Source organism: Crocodylus porosus, unplaced genomic scaffold, assembly GCF_001723895.1.
Source record: "Crocodylus porosus isolate Cpor-Errol unplaced genomic scaffold, CroPor_comp1, whole genome shotgun sequence".
Classification (NCBI taxonomy): domain Eukaryota; kingdom Metazoa; phylum Chordata; order Crocodylia; family Crocodylidae; genus Crocodylus; species Crocodylus porosus.
In genome coordinates this window covers 112,536,312-112,556,621 of record NW_017728947.1, presented here as the reverse complement: position 1 = coordinate 112,556,621, position 20,310 = coordinate 112,536,312, and the positions used below count along the sequence as shown (strand labels likewise).

The 20,310-nt window shown below is 51.2% G+C and overlaps 1 protein-coding gene across 1 annotated transcript in view; it reads right to left on the bottom strand.

Moving 5' to 3' along the window:
* Window positions 1-13,626: 13,626 nt before the first annotated feature.
* FRMD6 (FERM domain containing 6) overlaps window positions 13,627-20,310 on the bottom strand; it is a 37,661-nt gene continuing 30,977 nt past the window's right edge. The window contains exons 12-13 of the mRNA XM_019550966.1: window positions 18,390-18,481; window positions 13,627-17,306 (exon numbers count right to left, since the gene is read on the bottom strand). Coding sequence (XP_019406511.1) covers window positions 17,022-17,306; window positions 18,390-18,481 — 377 coding nt within the window. The 3' untranslated portion in view covers window positions 13,627-17,021. The remainder of the gene's footprint in view (window positions 17,307-18,389; window positions 18,482-20,310) is intronic.

The following is a 20,310-nucleotide window of genomic DNA, read 5'->3' as shown; positions in this document are numbered from 1 at the left end:
GGCCAGTTTGGCCAAGAGGTGATCATGGGATACCAGATCAAAAGCTTTTTTGAAGTCAAGATATATGACATCTATCTCTTCTCCCTTGTCCAGGTGATAGGTCACCTGGTCATAGAAGGAAATGAGATTGGTCAAACAAGACCTACCCGCAACAAATCCCTCAGGATGTTGGCGTTGGCCAGTCCATTAAGGATGACCTCTCTAATAAACTTTTCTAAGACCTTCCCTGGGACAGAAGTCAGACTGATGGGCCTGTAGTTAGCTGGATCCACTTTCCTCCCTTTCTTGAAGATTGGCACCTCATTGGCCTTCTTCTGGTCTTTGGGCACTACACCAGAGCGCCAGGAGCTCTCGGAGACCCGTGCCAGGGGCTGGGCTATGATGCTCGCCAGCTCCTTGAGGACCCTGGGGTGCAGGTTGTCAGGGCCGGCTGACTACTTGAAGGTATCCAGCTTCTCAAGGTGTTCCTTCACGAGGTCAGCATTGATGGAGGGTAGGGGATCCCCATCACCCGGATCTCCCTGTCCCGTAGCGGGCATGGGCGTCCCATGTGACTGATGAAAGACCAACACAAAGTACCTATTTAATAGGTTGGCTTTTTCCTGGATGTCAGTTGTCCCATCTGGTTCAGCAGGGGTCCAGTGTTGCCCTTGCTTTTCCTCCAGCTCCCCTCATATCTGAAAAAGGACTTTTTACTGTCCTTTGCTGGATTCTTTCCAATGTGTCCATGTCTTTCTTAGTCCCGTGGCTCATACCTGTAGGCCCAGAGAGCATCCTTTTGCCTCAGCCTTCAGTGAGCTGTGCTATGCCTGGGATGAGAAAACTCCTCCTTCTCAATGCATTTATTATACAACATTGAGGAAAGAAATGCTATTTTGCCAATGAGATATCCCTCAGCAGAGGCAACAAGCATCGACTTTGATAGGGAGATATCCCATCCCATCTTAACCCCTTTCATCTCCTTCTTACCAGGCTTGGCAAGATGGAGACAATTTATTTCAACTATTTTCCCTCATGGCATCAAACAAGAGATCTATCTCAGTCGTACCATCAACTGCATGGCTGTTGCCCAAAAATGGCATGTTGCAAGAGGGCATGTTGCAAAAACCATCTTTTCTCATAACACGGCAGCCCCTCTTGCCAGCTTTATCCTTGCCCTCTCGCTTTTCCTTTCCAGTCCCATCCAGGTTCTCTCTACTGTGTTTTTACTTTATGCACAGAAGATAAGAGAGAAAAAGCCCCCTTGCTTACAGTCCAAAACAAGAGAGGTTTTTGTGGGTGCGCTCCAATTGACGTCAGTACTCACCCTTGGCATCAACATATGACAACGGTAGCCATAAACCCCCCTGAGATCAGCATCCTGCACAGTGCAGACAGCTCTCAGTCTGTGTAGACAAGGGACCAAGAGGCTCAGAGAGGTGACGTGACCAAGGTCTCATAGCGGGGCAGTGGCAGAGGTGAGACCAGAAGGAGTCTTCTGGATGCTCAGGGCAGAGGCCTCATTGGGAGGTGCAATTGTATCTGTGTCCAGGAAAACAGAAGCAAAGAAATTATTAAAGAGCTCCGCTTTTTCCATCCCCATCCATGATGAGTTGCCCTAGTCCATTTTGTAGTGGCCCTATGTTACCCGGTGCCTTCTTCCTGCTCCCTAGGTACTTAAAGAAGGACTTTTTGTTAATCTTTGTTGCCAACTTGAGTACCGTATCTGCTTTGGCCTTTCTCACTGCTTCCCTGCAAGCTTGAGCCAAGCAGGCGTACTCCTCCTTGGTGGCTGCCCCCTGCTTCCACAGCCTGTAGGCCGCTTTTTTCCTCTGAAGGCTCTCCTGGATTTCCCTGATCAGCCAAGAAGCTTTTTTGACTCTTTTGCCTCCCTTTGCATGTGCTGGGATGGTGCCCCTCTGTGCCTGTAGGTCCCGGTCTCACAGATGTGATTACCCCTCAGACCCACCCTAACTAATCTCCTGGGCTGGTTGAAGTTGGCTTTCCAGAAGTCTAGCACTACTGCCCTACTAGTTGTTTTTCCCACCTTACTCTGGACAGTGAATCCTATCAACTGGTGGTCACTCTCCCCTAGTTCTCCCCTGAGTCCAGCACCAAGGCAAGTAAGGCATCTCCCCTGCATACCTCCTGTGCTAGGTGCAGGTCCTGTATGCAGGTTAGGAGCGGGCGGACCTGGCCGACTGCTCCTCCCAGCACATGTCCGGGTGATTTAGGTCACCCGTGACAACTAGGTCTTTTGAGCAAGCTGTCTTTGAGAGCTGTTTCGAGAATTCAAGGTCTAACTCTTCCCCCCTTTCACCCCTACTCCCTTGTAATCGGACCCATAGGACTTCGATTTGTCCTTCGTCTGTCCCCATTTTTATTACAGAAGATGTATAATGTTCCCTAACGTATAGAGCAATGCCCCCCAACTTTCCCCCCCCCAATCTATTGTGCCTGTATAGCCTATAGCCCTCAATGCCCACTGTCCAGTCATGGGCAGGGTCTCACCAGGTTTCCGTTAGACCGACCAGGTCGAGATCTTTGTCTGCAAGCAGGAGTGCGAGCTCCTCCTGCTTGTTACCCATACTTCTAGCATTGGTACAGAGACACCCAAGCCCCCCGATAGGCACCCTTAGCATTCCCCTATCCTGGTTCCTAGTGGGCCCTTAGTATTTACCCGAACCTTTCCAGCGTGTGGTTCATGGCTTGCCCTACCCAACCTCGGCATCCCCGTCCCCCGACGAAGCTAGTTTAAAGCTCTACATAGGAGGTCTGCCGACCTGTAAGAGAACAGGCTCTTACCTTTTGGAGAAAGATGTAGGCCATCCCGTCCCAGCAAGGTTTTATCCTGGAAGTACAGATTGTGGTCTACAAAGCTGAACCCTGCACGGTGGCACCAGCTCCGAAGCCGTGAATCGACCTCCTCGATGCAGTTGCTGTGGTGCTGGCCACGACCGCTGACCAGGAGGACCGATGAGAAGACTACTTGTGCCCCCGAGCCTCTAAGCATGTCTTTCAGAGCCACATAGTCAGCCTTGACCCGTCCCAGACTACTCTGGGCCACATCATTCGTTCCAATGTGGATGAGGACCGTGGGGTAGTAGTCCGTGGGCCTGATCAGGTCTGGAAGCCTTGCAATGACATCCCGAATCCGAGCTCCGGGCAGGCGGCATACCTCCTGTACCATGGGATCCGGGTGGCAGATGGCTCCCTCCGTTCCTCTCGGGAAGGAGTTGCCCACCACGATGACCCGACGCCTTCTCCTCTGGCTGCCCGGTTGCCTCTCAGCCCGTCTGCTGGTAGCTGTGGACGTGGCCTCCGTTGCTGTACTGTCTCCCAGCGATGCTAGGGCATCATACCCGTTTCCCAGCTGCACTGGGGGACTTGTTCCAGTAGTGCAATGTCTAGGTCTGCGATGTCTGGATCTGGAGGTGACCGTCTTCCACCCTTCTGCATCGACCCCCGCCTGTGACGCCTTCCCTCCAGGCGTGCAGCTGGAGTGTAATGAGGGACCTGCAACCCTCACCTGAGCAGTCACCAAGTTATGGAGAGTCAGAGAAAAGTGGGACCTCCAGAGACCACTTCTAGTCCAACCCCCTGCCCGAGGCAGGATCAGCCCTGTCCAAACCACCTCAGACAATTCAGGAGTTGACCTCTTAGTAAAACTACTATCAACCCTGGCACGACCTAAGACCTAACACCCAAATCTGCTACAGATAAAGCAGCGGGACCGGGGTGGCCAACGTCCTGCTTCTGTAAAGGTTGTTAATATACGCTCAAGAGATCCCAGGTAGATCCTGCTACAAAGGAAGACAACCCTCACAGCCCCCCATACCAATCTGACTATGGGATAACATTTCTTCCTGACCCCAACCAGGGCATCAGTCTGACCCTGAGCGGAGGGGCAAGACCCCCTAGCCAGGGACCTCTGGGTTTAAGTCCCGGCAGCAGCACTGGCATGCGCAGTGCCCATCCCCAGCCTGGGCTGCAGCCAAAACCCAGCGGCGCGTTACACACTCAGTCGCACGGCAATGGGCTGTGGCTGTAGCCCAGAGCGGTGCCCTGGCTCCCCGGGACCGCCTGCCACTGTGAAGCCGGGAGGGCAGACAGGGCCGTGCGGTCTGGGGGGCCGAGCACACGGCATCCAGCCCGTGACTCCTCAGCACCACTGTCAGCCAGGCCCACCATGTCCGGGGCCAACTTCCAGCCTTGCAGAAATAGGAAGGAAAGGGGCAGTGGGGAGGGGACACAGCTGAGAGGTAAAAAGCAGGTAGAGTCAATCCATAAGGATAAATGAGGCAAGTTAACACCTCTGCATCTCTCAGCACTAGCCTCTCCCCTATCTCTTTCCCCCCACCAGAAGAGCTTTGCTTTCCGCCAGTCCCTTGCCAGCCTGCCCCCTGCGAAGCCTCGTGCCTACCCAGACGAGTTAGCCTCAAAGGTGCCACCCTGCCCTGCTCCTGCTTAGCTTCAGCCTAACGCAGGGAACTACTTCTTGCGAGACTAGCAGAGATCCCAGTGGCAGGGCTTGCTGAAATCCTCTGGTACCACAAGATGGCATCGAATCTCTCTCGTTGCAAGTAGACGGACTGCAAACACAGCTGGTGCTTGAAGGCAGGGCTCAGATAGGAGACCCGGTCGGCCGGAGCTCGCCGGATCCCCCTGTAGTCCCATGCTAGCATTTTAGCTGGGGGTCACGCCGGTGGCTGCCTAGATGCTGATTTCCAGCCTGAAGGAATGGGACCAAGCACGAGGCTTTCTGGTACTGAAAAACCAGGTCCTATGTGTCCTGAACTGCATCCCCAAAATTGGCAGATACATCTGATCCTTATCACTGAAGACAGAGGAAGAAACCTGAATAAGTGCCGGTCCAGCAAGCATTGCGTACTGAATGGGGCTTCTGCAATTAAAGATGGTGCCATCATGCCTATGAAGAAGAGTATCCAGTGAAGGTTGCATGGACAACCTTAATTCTGGCCCTGCTTAACTGTGAAGTTACTTGTCTTAAATCAAGTTTATTTGCAACCTTAACTGTACCCCAGTGAAAGTGGTGGTGGTTCTCAACCTTGTTAGACTCAAGGACCCCCTCATTACACCCAAGGCCCCCTCGGAAAAATGCCAGCTCTTAGTTTTCACTCATTTCTTGACTATGGAAAAACACTAGAGAAATTCTTCTGTTGCAAACTCAGAAAGGCCACAGCAGGGCTGAATAGTTGTAACACTCTGGATTCCCGTGTGTAATCTCTGGGTTTGTCTAGTGAATCCTGTTTGCACACCTGCCTGTGTGAACAGTGCGTGGTGCCCCACGGCACTGCTGAAAGGCACCTCAGGGGATCACAGCATCCTGGCTGGGAATCACTGGCACAGGCAAATACTGGAGCTAATGGTTGTCACGTTAAGAAATACTGCCAGGGGCAGGAAGTCAGCTGGGGTCAAGATACATGGCATCAATCTCTTGTCCCTCGTCCAGGCGACAGGTCACCTAGTCGTAGAAGGAGAAGAGATTGGTCAAGCAAGACCTACCTGCAACAAACCCATGCTGGCTGTCCCTCGGGATGTTGGTGTCGGCCAGTCCGTTGAGGATGGCCTCTTTGATTTTTTCTAAGACCTTCCTTGGGACAGAGGTCAGGCTGATGGGCCTATAGTTTGCCAGATTCACTTTCCTCCCTTTCTTGAAGATAGGCACCACATTGGCCTTCTTGCCTGCATCCTCTACAAAAAGGTGCAGGCAAGAGCTGTTTTATGCATTTGAATACACTTGACGTAATAGCACAACCCAGCTCTCTAAAATAATCCTTTTACATGGTCAGGTTGCTGGAATAGTGCTTTCATCCCCCAAGGCGAGCTGGTCTGTAGGAGTCATCTGCTTACCTACCCCCACCTCCCAGGGATGAGATCTTCAGCTCTCAATGGAGCAAAGAAGCTAAAACCACACCTCACATTCCCTATGAGTGGCCACCAAAGGTCAGGTCCATCCCAGCCATGCTCCAGGGCAGACCCACAGGCACTCTGTGCTGTCACAGGTCTCTGAGTGTAAGTGTGAGTGTGATCAGGTGCAGGGCATCTACTTGATGTCACCAGTGGCAACTTCCATCAGCAGAGCCCTGGAACCTGCAAACCTTACTCCTGGCACCAGCATCACCCTGCACCTACCCAGGCAGGGACACAGATGCTTTAAACCATGCATGTACATATTTTTATATGACCATCTATGCTGGATGGAGGTCACTGAAGGCATAATAGGTACTGAGCAGCTGCTGCTGATTTCCTTGAATCAATATGCATGGTATATATAAATATGTACATCTTTTTATTTTTTTTTAATATAAGGAAATGCATATTAATTCACATTTATCTATCCATCTTGATTCCCTATTCTGCATCCAGTGACCTCCATCCAGCTCAGATGATCAAATTTCTCTCTATACACCACTCTCTAGCCACTCTCACGGACCCAGGGGAACAGGCTTCTACCTTCAGCTTCCTCTGTGCAAAAATGAAGTTTATCTTCTATCTCTGGGGACTTTTTCCTGAAATTTTCCCTGAGCCTGAGGAAGGATGTGTGTGCCTGAAAGCTCACAGAAAAAGATATATATTTTTTGCAATGTCTTAGTTGGTCTAATAAAAGGTCTCACCTCCAAACCAAGAGCATTAGAGTTTTGCATTTCTCTATCCACCAAGCTTCTCTGGGCTTCTCCTGCTTGCTAAGTACCCACCCTTTCCCCAGTGCTGGGACTTTTCAACTTTTAGCCGAATACTGATCTCTGGAGTATACACTGTAATGAATCAATAGGGCACCAATGGACAACAAAGCAGCAAAGCCAAGGACTAACCCCTGACACTACCCAAACAGGACGATGAACTGGCAGGGTATGAGGATGGGAAGGACAAAAGCAAATAAAGGGAAGGAATGAAAATATTAGGAGGGGATAGAGGGGGAGGAGGGCACTGTCATGATGCTCTGCGGAGTAGAAGGCTGCTGCTTCTCTGCAAGCCCTGTACAGGGCAGAGCAGTTGCCTATGGACCAAGGGGGATTAAGGATGGAGATGACCAATTAAGCCCCAGGTGCCTGTGGATGGGTTCTTGTAAAGCAAGGAGCCCTCAGCCAGGTAAATCGCTGCTAGGGGCAGATAATCTCAGGCGGGCCTGCCTTCCAGGGTGCATCACGTGCATCTCCGTGGGGCAGGAGATTGAATCCATCCATGCACTACAACTTGTCTGCAGCTCCGCAGGGAGTCTCCAGACGATGCAGAAGAGCACAGTGTTGGATGCACAACTCCAGACCGTGACACGACTCCTGCTCCAGGGGTGGCCAGACTGCAAAGGAATGAGGGCCCCAGGAAGTCATTCCCTCCTGGCAGGGGAGGGCTGAGCTACGTGCACAAGTTGGGATCTTGCTGGAAGGTGGCAGAGCTGTAATCCCTGCCAGTTTGAGACCAGGTGTCATGAAAAGGATCCAGGCTTCACACCTGGGAACAGAAGCAGCAGAACAAACCGCTTGCCAGTGTGCTCAACACCTTGTTTTCAGACAATGGACCATCACATATAGCAGAGGGATTACGAAGATTTAGCACAAGACTGGAGTCCGGGCACAAGGCTTCTTCCCCAGGGTGCCCACAGAGCCATGAGAAGGCCAAATCATTTGTCAAGACAGCCAAAAGGCTCGTGAACAGGGCAAAAAATGGAGTAATAACCTAGCGTGACCATATCTGTTGCTGAACACTAGTGGGATGGTTCCAAGCTCTTCCCAAGGTCGCGCTGGGATCTCACGAGGCTGCGGCATCTCCTTCTGCTGCACCCCTCACTGCTCTTTGCACCCCTCCCTGCTCCGGGTATGCTCCCAGCTGAGGATTCATGCCTGGCCCAGGAGATGCACTCCTGAGCTCTCTGCAATTGGCCCTGCCTTGCCAGAAGGGGCTGGAGCAGAGGCAGCTCATCACCCCTGTTTGCACCATCGGTGCAGCTTCCTCCTCGACTAGAGCCTTGTAAAGGAAGCCGTTGGGGTGTCAATCAGGGAAGCCGCTGGGGTGATTTACACCTGCCAGGGTGTAAATCAGTCCCTGACCCCCGAGTCCCAGCAGCAGCCGGAGGGGTCTGGTGCTGAAACCAGGCACTGAGGATGGAGATGTATCTGCAGCGCTCCCTCCACACCCTTGCTCCAAGCGGGGCATCCCCAGAGCTGCTTGCATGCCTGCGACAGGTTTGTGCAACCAAAGGATGATGAAAGACAAAGGGGATGGAGTCTTGTCTGGCGTAAATCAGCATCACTGCATGGATGTCCCACTAGAGACCAGGGGAGGACAGGGCCCCAGAAGCTGTCCTACGTCGGACTGGCTTGCAGCGGACTCCCCGCACTGGGCCAGGTGCAGTGCATTGACAGGGGCGGGGCAAAGACAACACCTTTGGGTACCTGGTGCCTAATCCGTGCGGAGCAGCTGTCCCTCCATGCCCAAGGACAGAGGGCACCTCCCCTCCCTCTCCAAACCGTGCCCAGCTCTTGCCCTTACTCCTCCCCCCTTTTGTTTTCCTCCCCTCCTTTCTTTCGTGACTCATCTCCACTCCGCGTCTCCCATCCCACTGGACCCCTGCCCCAGCTGGTGCGGGGCACCGCTCACGTTCACTCCGGACTTCGGCCTGTGGATCAGTTCCAGTTGGTGCACAAACAAAAAGGCAGGACAGACCGGGCTGTTGTTTAACCAGGGGCTTCACTTTTTGGGTGGCTCAGCAGGAATCAAAGTCAGCGTGGCCCTGGAAGTTGGCTGGCGGGGGTTTGGGATGGTTAGCATCAGTCCAAGGGGGACAGGTCAGGGGGCAGAGTGCAGGTTCATGCCAGAGGTGACATGCCCAGCTGGAAGGGACATCAAGCAGTCAGCTGGCCAGTTCTCCTCTCTAAGACAAGGCTTAGTGCACCCAAACCGGCCCAGACATTGTCTGCTAGCCTGTTCTTAAAATCCTCCAGCAACATGACACTGCTTGTAGGTGGAAAGTTTTTCCTAATAGTCCCTGCAAAGAAGCGGACTGGTTCATCCATCCCTTGCCTCTTCAATCTCTCTCCTAAGTGGCCCTCCCACAGCAGCCGGACATACCAGCGTCTCCATCCACATTCTGCTTTTCTAGATCAGAGCTTTCCCATGCACCAGTCCAGGGTTTCAGTGGTAGGAAACCTCCCACCCCCTGCTGCCTTTACGTGGCCCCACTTCATGCACATACAGGATTAAAGCCAGAAACAGCCTGGGGAGGCATAGACTTCCCATGTGCTCCAGACCACGGTCCCATGAGCCTCCTCATTTTCAGTAAATGTCAAAAACAAAGCAAAATCCAAACTCCATCGCACGCCACCAATGTCAAAGAAGAGCCATGTCAAAGAGCCTTATCACTGTGATCATTGCTTATGTGACGTCGTCTTCCTGGGACAGAGGACAGAGAGCACAGTCTGGCAGCAGCAAATCCAGCAGGCTTCAAAGGTGCTACCTGTACTGCAAACTAAGACAGTGTAGGAGAGGGTAAGAAAAATATACAGGCGATATGGAGCAGTAGAGGACCACAGCAGAAAGCAAAGCAATCCTTAGGCCTTTAGGGGTCAGGGAGTTAAGGAAGGCCCATAGCTTTAATTCAAAAAGTAGATCCTCCATGCATTATGTTTATGCCACAGTTAGCACACTTACTAGGGGAAGGGTGCTGCATGGGCACTCCATTTAAGGTGTCATACAACGGGAAGCAAGCCATAAAAAGACTATACTGTAGAATGCTTTTGTGGCTGGTTTAGATGGCGCCTTAAATGTAACGTGTGCCTGGCGCTGACAATCAGCTGCTCTAGCAGTGGGGGAGGGAGCCAAAGGGCTTCCCCCCAGAGGACTTTAAACCCCATGTCCAGCAGCTCTGGCTGGGCTGCGGGGTGCAGGGGAGTCCCAGACAGCCCTGGGCCTAGAACCAGAGCCAGGCCTGTCCAGCTGACTCCGCACGGGGCTGCAGCACCTAGCCGTGAATGTGCCAGGCTGGGGGATTATGATCCCGGGCTCCCTTGCACTTGCAAGTAGTAGGGCATGACTGGGATCTGATCTCTGGTCCCAAATCCGTGCCTCCTGCCACGCACTTGAGCCCAACAGGAAGTGTGTTTATTGGGACAGGGGTCTGATCCCATTGCACCATTAAATGAATGCGTGTTAGAGGGTATAGTAACACTACCACAGCTCCCACAGTCCATCTTTCCCAGGCCCTTAGCTCATGCAGCCTACCGCCAGCTGCTCCAAAAGAAGATACAAGGAATCCTAGTGGTCAATTGTAGGGTGAGCGATGACTAGAGGCAAGAGGGTTTTGGTGATGGCTTTGCCAATGGTGCTCCCGAGAGCTCGTCCAAGAGCTCTCCCACCCATACAGTTGGTCCAATAAAAGCTATCACCCCAACCCCTCACCTCTCATCCATCGTACCTACAGTACCACTTCAACTTGAACAGGAGCTTCTCCTTGCCTGGATCAGCAAGTGCGGGCGCTTGTACGCGTTATGCGTTGTTGACCAGCCTCCACGGCCGGGTTGTTGGTGACTAAACCAGCGCCGCCCACCTGGGCTAGCCTGGAAGAGGGGGGTGTGTGGGCACCCAGCAGGACTAAAAACAAGACCTTTCAAAGGATGGATGAACTCCCTGCGAGCCAACAGCCATGCATACCCGGAGAGGACACGGGCGCTGCCAGGTCACTGTGCCCAAAGACTCAGCAATGATGCACAGCATCTAAGGTGCCCTAATGGCTGCAGCAGCCTCAGGACTGATTTGACTGCACTTGAAGCATAAAGGCTTGGGCGATGACTTTGCCTTAGGTCACAGGGCCCATTTGTCTCTGGGAGCACCCCTGGCACTAGGCTGAGCGGAGGCCATGCCTCCTAACACCTGGCTCAATTCCAGTCCAGGGAGAAGAAGAGGTTTATTCATCTCCACAGCTGGAAAGCTTCTCCATCAGGTGCAGGGAGTGCAGCCGGGAGCACAGCTCTGCCCACAGCATCCTCAGCCTGTTGTTTTGGTGTCAGTGCACAACACCCGGGGGAGCTTTCTCTGCCGAGTGCCATCAGCCGGAGCCGAGCACGGAGCCAAGCCCTCCTGGAGGGAGCATGCACCTCCAGCTGCGGGGTGGGTTGGCGGGCCCCGCTGCTCGCTTCGGGAAAACAGCCAGACAGACACAGCTGAGCACCGTTTCTTGAAACAAAGGAACAAGACAACCTGTTAAAACCAGCCCCTCGCTGCTGAGCCCGGGACACGGGACACGGCGCCGAGCACCGGGAGCTCAGCAGTACGAGGCTGATTGCAGCCCGCATGGTGGGGGGAGAGGTCCGGAGTGGACAAACGGGCCAGGATGCAGGACTGTACTGGCTGCTCTGGGCTCCTCCCTGCCCCCTTTTCGTTGAGGGAAGCACTGGCAAAGGATTCATGTGCTTTGCTGCAGAGCCAGGGGAAGAAGCAAAGCCTTGCTCTGGGCTTGGCCATCTCCAGTTGACCCAACTGCGATGGCTGCATGGCCAGCTGGCTGCGGAGCCAGGGGCAGGAGGCACGATGCAGAGAGGACATAGGACACAGACCCAGCCAGGTTGGACTGGATGGCACAGCTCCACTGGCGTTGTCTCAAGCATCGGGCAGGGTGAGGATATCAGAGCAGGCCCAGAAACCCGAGTCCTCCATGGAGCTGGACTGCTCTCAGTGCTGGCAGGACAAGGAGCAATGGGCACACAGTGCAGCAAGGAAAGTTGAGGTTAGATAGAAGGAAAAACCCTCTCATGAGGAAGGTAGTGAAACACTGGAGCAGGTTACCCAGAGAGGTGGTGGACTCTCCATCCTCGGAGGTGTTTAAAATCTGGCTTCACAAAGTCTTGGCTGGGATGACCTAGTTGGGGCTGGTCCTGCCTGGAGCAGGGGGCTGGACTCGACGCGACCTCCCGAGGTCCCTTCCAGCCCTCAGCATCTATGAATCCTGGTGCTCTGGTATTCAGGGAAGAGCCTGTGGGTTATTGCTGGGAAGAAAAGTCCCACCCAGTCATGGGGAGACGAAAGGCACAGTGATGCCCTTGGTTGCTGTTCTGACCCCCTTGGCTCGCTTGGATTTTGATCCCCGCTGTATCTTTGCACCTGCGCTGGCCACCGGTTATCAGCGCCGTCATCGTGGTCAGCCTGCTGGGCGGCCCTGCGTACTAAATCTTGTCCCCAGGGGAAATTTTTGGCAGGAGGAAGTATGTGCCGGGGAGCAGGAGAAAGGGTCGCCCAGTGGTGAGTCTTACCTGGGTCTTCGAAGACCAGAGTGCAGGTTTTTGCTCTGCCACTGACACCCCTTGTGTGACTTGGGGCAAGTCACTTGGCCCCAGACCCCCCAAAGGTGTGCAGGTGTCCAATGAAACAGGACTCGGATAAACAGCACCAGGCTCACAAAGGCATGAAGGTGCCTCGGTTCTCAGTTTGCAGACGAGGATCCCATGCTCAGATGTAATGCACATCCCATGGGCAAACGCAGGTCCAGCCGTTACCATCCACCTTTGCTTAGGGGAGCAAAGGTCCCCGGCACACTCCCAAACCGCCTCTGCGCCTTCTTGGCTGCCGTTTCACCAGGACGTCTTTGCTTTGGAGACTTCTCTCCTGGTCCCAAACCACGCCGTGTATTTCACCTGCAATCCTTTTCCCCTCCCAGCTATCATTCGTGGTGCCAGAGCTCCTTAAATAAAGCAAACGCCGGAGACCTCGGCACTGGCTTCTGTCATTTGAGGGAACCCAACCGGATGGTTCAGCCATCCTGACGGACCCTGCTCCCGTGCTGGGGTTGTCCTTGCGGGCGTCAGAGCAGACAGCCTGGTACCGAAGGAACGAAGAAACATCTGCTCTTGGAAGCTCAATGTCATGCAAGGTTGTAACCGTCCAGGTATACAGAGGTCGGGTATGAAGGTCAGAAGGGATCCTGGCAGCATCCCAGCCAACCTCCTGTATGGCACAGGCCTGGCGTGTCACCCAGGCACCACCCTATCAAACCCAGTGATTGGCATTGCACGGAAGCATCTCTTCCAAGACGGCTTCTTTTCTTGCTATGGAAACCACCGGGGGGGGGGGGTGAAGATCATACCCCTCTCAGGGTAGTTTGTTCCAGTGATAAGAAGCTGTTTTTACTATTTAAAAAAAAAAAAATACGTTTTATTCTTAAATGGGAACTTATCTGGCTTTGGACTCCAGCCGCTGGCTCGTCTTCGGACTCTCTCTACGAGATTAAGAAGCCCTGTAGTACCTTGTATAGTCGTCCCTCGAAGCTACCTGCCATCAAAGTCATCTCTTGCATCAAATTGAACAGATGAAGTTAAGCATTTAGGTCTGGGACAGACATTGCATCAACCAGTTTGACCCAAATCAGTTAAGTCTGATACGACATTCAACCAGGTTTATCTCAAACTGGTTTCAGCCATTTTCAAACTGGTTTCTGTGCACTAAACATCTGTTCTGTTACAGGTTTAAACCAGTTTCTGATCACTTCAACCGGTTTATGTGTAATGCCTGTCCCTAGCCAAAGGGTTTGGGTTTTTTTTTAATTGCCAAGACTCACAGCAATGCAAACAACTGTAACTTTATTGTCATTTTTACCTCTGCCGTGAACGGCACTCAACAAACTTCATCATTACAAAATAATTCTGCTTTCTCTTTTCTTGTTTCATTTCTTTTTTTTTTTTTACACTTTCTCTCATACCATCCTGATAGGAAGATCCTTTCACAGAAAGGATTATTCAGTTTGTGCAGGCTTATAGCTGATTATTGCAAACATATCAACATAAAGAAGTCACCAGACAGAAAACACCGAACCCAAACGCTGGCCAGCTCAGGATTTCCAAACAGATGTGGAATAAATAAGAGCTTTACATCTTACAGCTTTCTGGTACAACGTGGAGAAAGCAGGACGTTGCCTTTTCATCTGACGTCATGCCAGTTGCAGAGATTGGTACTTGCAGCAGCGTGCGTCATCAAAAAGGGCAAGGATGTGTCCTGGTTCGGGTTGTTTTATTAACGTCATCTCGTTACTTGTCAATCCAATTAGAACATGGCTTGGGCAAAATCACCGCCCTCTCCCTGAAATTATGAGTCATTTCAGATGGGAGAAGAGGCCCTGGGCTGAACCACAGGCCATTCTTTAGGTCCGTCTCCCATGGGCTGGGCTGTACAATTAAAACCCCAAGGAGCCTGCTTCTCAGCAACAGAAAGCATTAGAGACACGATACACCCCTTAATTACACCCTTCCCCTGGTATCTTAACACAATAAATAACAAGAACAGAACGGGAGTCTTTCAAATCATACAGGCACCGCACAAGTTTTCCTTTGGCCATGGTTATAGCAACATCTAGCACATGCCATCCGAAGAGTGACTGGTTTGCTGAGCCCGAAATGTGAGCAGAAGTGGGAAGCTTTGAGGCCGCGTGCCCGCAAAGAGGAACACAGCGACCCCGGCAGCAGGAGGCCGTGCAATCCTTTCAACCACAGGGACGTTGGCGCCTCGACTCCCCTGGCAAGAAAAAATTGAAACAACCAGCCTGACCCTGCAAATTCAGAACCGTTTCACCTTCCCTGTCCATCGCTGCCCAGTTCGTCCCAACAACCGCAATGAGTGCATGACATATATTACAGATGTACGGACGCACGCTGCATCTCTATATATTATACATATAAATATCGTGTATCTATCATACACCTCCGTGTATATATTTCTGGGCGTCTCTCGAGGTGCAATCCTGGAACCGGACAATGCCATCTCTTCTGTGGGAGGCATAGTAGGACCTCGGTGGTCCTCACTGCACTGGGGGAACTGTCCTGCTGAGACAGTGGATTTTTAAGGCTCTATGCACAAGCACTGAAGGGAGCCCCGCTTGCTGCTGCGGTGCAGCTCTTTCCATTGCAAGCTGTTCAGGCTAGGCAAGATGCTTTCTGAGGAGGGTCATTACGGCAGCCGCGCTCCACAGCTAATCAGGGCCTACCCTGCCAAATTTTAGCCAGAGGATAGCAGGGGAACACACTGCACAGTGCAATGGGCTTTGGGCCGCCCTGGAGAAGTCAACATCTACCAGCAAGGGGCAGGTTTTCTGAGTAGTGATTTAACATGCCTCCCTGCTCCAGCAAGCTGGTACGATGGCAGCATCTGGCTAACCCAAAGCCCAGTGGTATCACAGACATAATGGGTAAGACTCACTATTATATAGTGGATTCTTTATAGTGCTTTAGCAATGCAAGTCAGTGATGCAAAGTCACTGGGGCCTAGTAAAACTAGCCCTTTACCTCCGATATAAGCAGCTGCAAGGCTGCTGGAAATATTGCGGGGTTCCCCCTTCACTCTCTGTCATACTGCCTCCCACGCAGCAGTAACGCTGATTATGCCGCCCTGTAACTAAAATCTAAAGTCCCGTTCATTACCAAAAACCCACCTGTGTTTCTTACAAAAATATCAGCGCGCTTCTTTATAAAATAGCTTTGTTGGGTTTTTTGTAGAAAAAGTTTCCAGTTAAAAAAAGATGGTATATCAAAATATGGTAGACTATAGCTGTAAAATACTAACCTCCTCGTTAAAAATAGTTGGTTCTTTTTTTTTTTTTTTAACAAACAAAAAAAAGGCATTGTGCTGTGAACATTAGCAGCTGTAATGCTTTACGCCGTCGTTGCTGATGATAATAGATCACTGTACATGTTTAGTTACACTTTAGTTTCCTTCAGACGCTCCAGCTCAAAAGCTGTCCCTATGGCATTGCTCTGAGAACATCATTAGCGTCCACGAACCAGAGCGATTCCAACTGTAAAATACTGAAAGATGCATGAAAAGCCTTGTTTAAAATAATGCTGAAGCGACACTAACCGCAAACAGTCATGCTTACGATGCAGTTGCTTATATATTATTCTCAACGGGAAAGCCTACTTTTTCACCTTCCAAAATTATAGCGTTTAGGGAATAAAAAAAAAAAAAAAAAAATGATTGTCTATATGTATCGTTAAAGCAAGAAGGTATACTCGTTGCATAAAAGGTGTTTAAGAACAGAAACACAACCAAAATGGGTCTATAAGATCCAAACATATATAAACATACACTTTTTTATATTTATATATACAGATATATATATATGTATATTATATACAGATATATATATATGTATATTATATATGTATATTATATATATATATTTAAGGTACTTTGGTCAGCGAACATTATTGCTACATCATTAGAAATCCTCAGTTATTTTTCATTTTCCTTTGAAACACAAGCAGCTTAGGAAAGCTTTCAGAGTTCCCAGATAACATCCATCTGATTTTTGTAAACTTTAGAAGACGTTGCGCAAAGGCTCTGTTTGGACTAGATGCCACAGTAAGTCTCTGGAAGAACTGAGATCGCACAAGGTCAGCTGCAACTCTACTTGTCATTTCCAAAGAAATCAGAAATGTGCATAGAGTTTCCTGTCTAGTTATTGCTTAATTCTTGCCGTCTCGATACTGGCATTTAGGGTCTTTGCAATTCTTTGGCTTGACAGAACACAACACAGAGTCTTTTTCTTTTCAGCTTCTAAACTCAAGGTTGCTGAAGCCATGAAGAGGCTGCAATGGCTTTTTGCAAACGTCAATGGCAGCTTTCGTGGAGGGAAAAAAAACCCACCAAAAAAATTAAAGCATTCACGAGACAGTAATAAAAAATGTAAAGGTTGTCTCAGACTTCATTCAACAACTGAACTACGTTGTGCTTCTCTGGCGTAAGACAATCAGTGTTTCGCACAAACTATTTCCAAAGAAAAAACAGGGAATAGAGACCGCTTAAACCCAGATGGGGCTCTGCCAGGACACCCTACCTCTGTCCCTACCCTACCACTCTATGGGTTATACTCAAAGTGCAATGGTTTCCAAGGCCTTGATTTGCAGAGAGAGGTGTTTAGGGGAGTGGGAAGGGAGGAGAAAAACAAAACGAATATGGCACCAGATATATTTGAAGGAAATAGCCATAGATTTCCAGTCTTTCTGATAGCGCAGGCAGCCAGTCCCGCCCTGACAGAGCTATGGCGCTTAGACAACGAATTCAGGAACTTCGTCATGGGAGAGATCCAGGGAGAAGTATTTGCTTGCTCTCTTGACCGGGAAGGTTTCTTGGATGTTGAGGCACTGCTGAGCCAAGCAGCCATTGCAGTAAAGACCCTCTTCCTCCAGTCCGTGGCTGCACCCGAAGGTGTAGCTCTGAGCAGTGTCCTGGCACAGGTTCGCCAGCTGCAAGAAGTCTTTTTGGTACAGCCGAATGTCGTCTAGGCTCAGGCTGTGTCGGTCGGTGGAAGTCTTTGGCTTTCTACACACGGTCTGGAGAAAAGACAGGGGCACACGAGTGGTGGCAGGGGTTAGCTGTGAAGCCACATGCAATAGAGACAGTGCATTTGCTACGAGCAGCAGGGGGAAGCTTTTCCACATGACAGCCTACAAAGGATTTCTCCGGTTATCCGTATGTTCTGAGATAGGGTGAACCCAGCCTGAGACAGAGCAGGAGAGCAAGGAAAAAGGGCAACTCAGTGCCTAACTCCTACTGAAAGTCAGTGGCTGTGGTCAAGTCAATGGCCAAACTCCCTCTGACTTCAGTGGAGTCGCACGTTCCCCGTTGTTCAGCCCCATGGTAGTGACAGGACCCACCCGCCAAGTTCAAATGCACGGCTGGGTTTGCATTTCACAGAACCGCCGATTTGGGGGTGTTTGCACTTGGGACTTTGGCACTTGCACTTTGGCTTTGGGTCATCTCTAGCGATGGGATATCTGTGAGGATATCTGGCAAAATTGCTCGGCACAGCAAACAAGTCAGACCAGGCGTGGCGAGTTGGTGAGACAAAAGTCTTAATGCTGTCATGCTACTTGGCTCATCGTGTTACTTGGAAAGTTACTGCAGGGGGAATCTTCCCTGTAGGGGAAAGCAGGGTCGGGGCGATGACACGGGAGGGGGCACTTGGGGTAATGACCGTAGCCCAGGCTGCTGCAGATCACTGGAGAAAAAAACCCGTTCGTGGGCATAGTAACTACCAGTGTGGCTGCCCCTGGGAGGGATGCTTTGGACAAATATCTACAAATCAAGGCCTGGCAGGTTTTTTCCCTCCACCCAGTGAACTTTGCTCAGCCTAGCCACAATAGGGGTAAGCTTTCCAGTGTGACGGCTTTCTGACTGATGGGAAACAGAGCGCTGCCAATGTTTCCCAGCTCCCCCAGAAAAGCCAATAGGTTTTTTTGTTTGTTTTTTCACCCAAAAACTTAAATTTGCCAAAACTCAAAGCTGTGATACTGGAAGTCAGAGCAGAGCACTGGATGGGCCCTCCCTGCCCCTGCCCGCGCCCCAAGTGCTGGATGCCTTGCCCTTGTCAAAGGGAGACCTATTAAGGGCTTCACCCTCCAAGTGCAAAATACCTGCGGTAGCGAGTCGGTGCTCTGGCCGCGAAGTTTGACCACTGTTTCCGAAGAGCTGGACGTAGATGAGCTTACTTCCTTTACGATTAACCCTGAAGAAGGGAAAGAAAGGAAAAGATATAAAGTCTGCTGTCATACAGAGTCTGCTGAGCTCTTTGGGACGCACTATAGTGTTTTGTTGCCTGGTCAAAGGGAGCCCTGGTTAAAACTGCAGGGGCACCAGATGAAAACGCTCATCATGAAGTATCTTGTCTAGGGACTACAGGCCAAATGTGCAGGATGAGTCAGGCTCAAATGAGTCTCACGGAGGGGTCTCTTCAGTGCATCTGTTGTGCCAACCTAGTCCCCGTCAGGCTTGCAGGTCTAATTAGATGTCCTCTGCCTGTGAGATCCCTTCCACCCTCACTGATATCCCTCTCGATGTACTTGCACCCACTCTGTCCCTGTTCACATAAGACCAAGTTGGGGGAAGGCCATGAGAAGGAGTGAGTGATGGTTATATCCGGTCCCTTCTTCCATCACCTCAGCAGGGAGGCTTCCCCAGTGGGGCAGACAGAGCCATGGGTATGGACGTAAGAAATTATGACGGTGTACAAGGTGGGGGGACTTTGCCACTTGTTAGATGCGCTACGGTGCACGGACGTACCCGGTGGCAAATGGAAACTAAACCGTAGTAGCTCAGCCCCCGGCAAAAGAGGAGCAAGTTATCACAGTTCAGCTTTCATCTCCTGTGGGGTAACAGCATGTACACAGGCGTCGAGCAGCTGATGTGCAGCAAAAACCCGCTGCTTTTTACCTCTCAGAAAACCGCTGGGACGTCCAAACCCTGGAGAGGCTACTTGAAAGGACTCCAACATGCCCTTTGCCACTGCATTCCGCTCTGAATTTGCTCTGGCCACACACACGGATACAGAGAGATCCAATAAATGGAACAGGGAATTTTCTAATCAACCCCCTCTCAAAATTTCAAGCCAGGGTCCACTGCAGGTCCCCTCCACCTGGCTGAGTCTCCGACAAAGAGCCCCAAACTTGATCTTTGGCACTAAATTGAAGCAACCCAGTGAAGTGAGGTGGGTGACCGTCAGAGCAGCTCACAAGGGAGAACTGACTATTGGATGATCTGGCCCCAGGGAAGTCAAGGGCCAGTGATATCTGCTGCATCCCCGGAGAACGAGAACCACCCTCTGTACTGCTGGCATTGCAATAATCCTCCCAGCCAGTGCTGGGTGAGACCTAGGGTACCATTAAGACAATAGGCATATATGGAGGTGAGTGGTGTCAGGATAGCCACCCGTGGGTTATCTCCTTGTTGGAGATGGGGGCATGATGAGAGGAGACTCTGTTACAGCGCCTCTGATTTACCCCAGCTGCAGCTCTGAACGTTAGTGTGCAGATGGGAGGAAAGCTTCAATGCCTGCACTGCTGCTGTGTCAGAGCTGGAAAGCCTTACCCCGTTGTCTCCAGCACGCATCAGGCGAGGCTCTGATCCCAAGAGCTACATATTTTGTAGCAGCTGCAAGCACTCCTGATTGCTCCCCCACCTCCTGGCTCCCCCAGATGAAGCAGAGGGAGACCCTCTCAGGTGCCCCTTTAAAGGCCAAGGTGCGTAGACAAGCATAGGGGGGTCAGGGCCATGACGCCTGGAGCAGCTCATTGCCACTGGGATGGTGCAGTGACCTTGCCTTTGAAAAGCCTGCTGAAACAATGGACATCTGAACAAGAAAGGGAAGGGCTGAGGCTGTTGCATGGCCCTGGTACAGACTGCTCCAAGCACAGATGAGTAGCAAGAGGGGATTGAGGGGAAGAAAAAACAACCTGGAGAAAGACCATTGCAGATCTCACTTCCACTAAAGCTACTCTAACCTGGCAGAGCCCCTGCGTTGTAAAGTGCCGTTCACAAAGGAGGTCTTACGTATGGCGT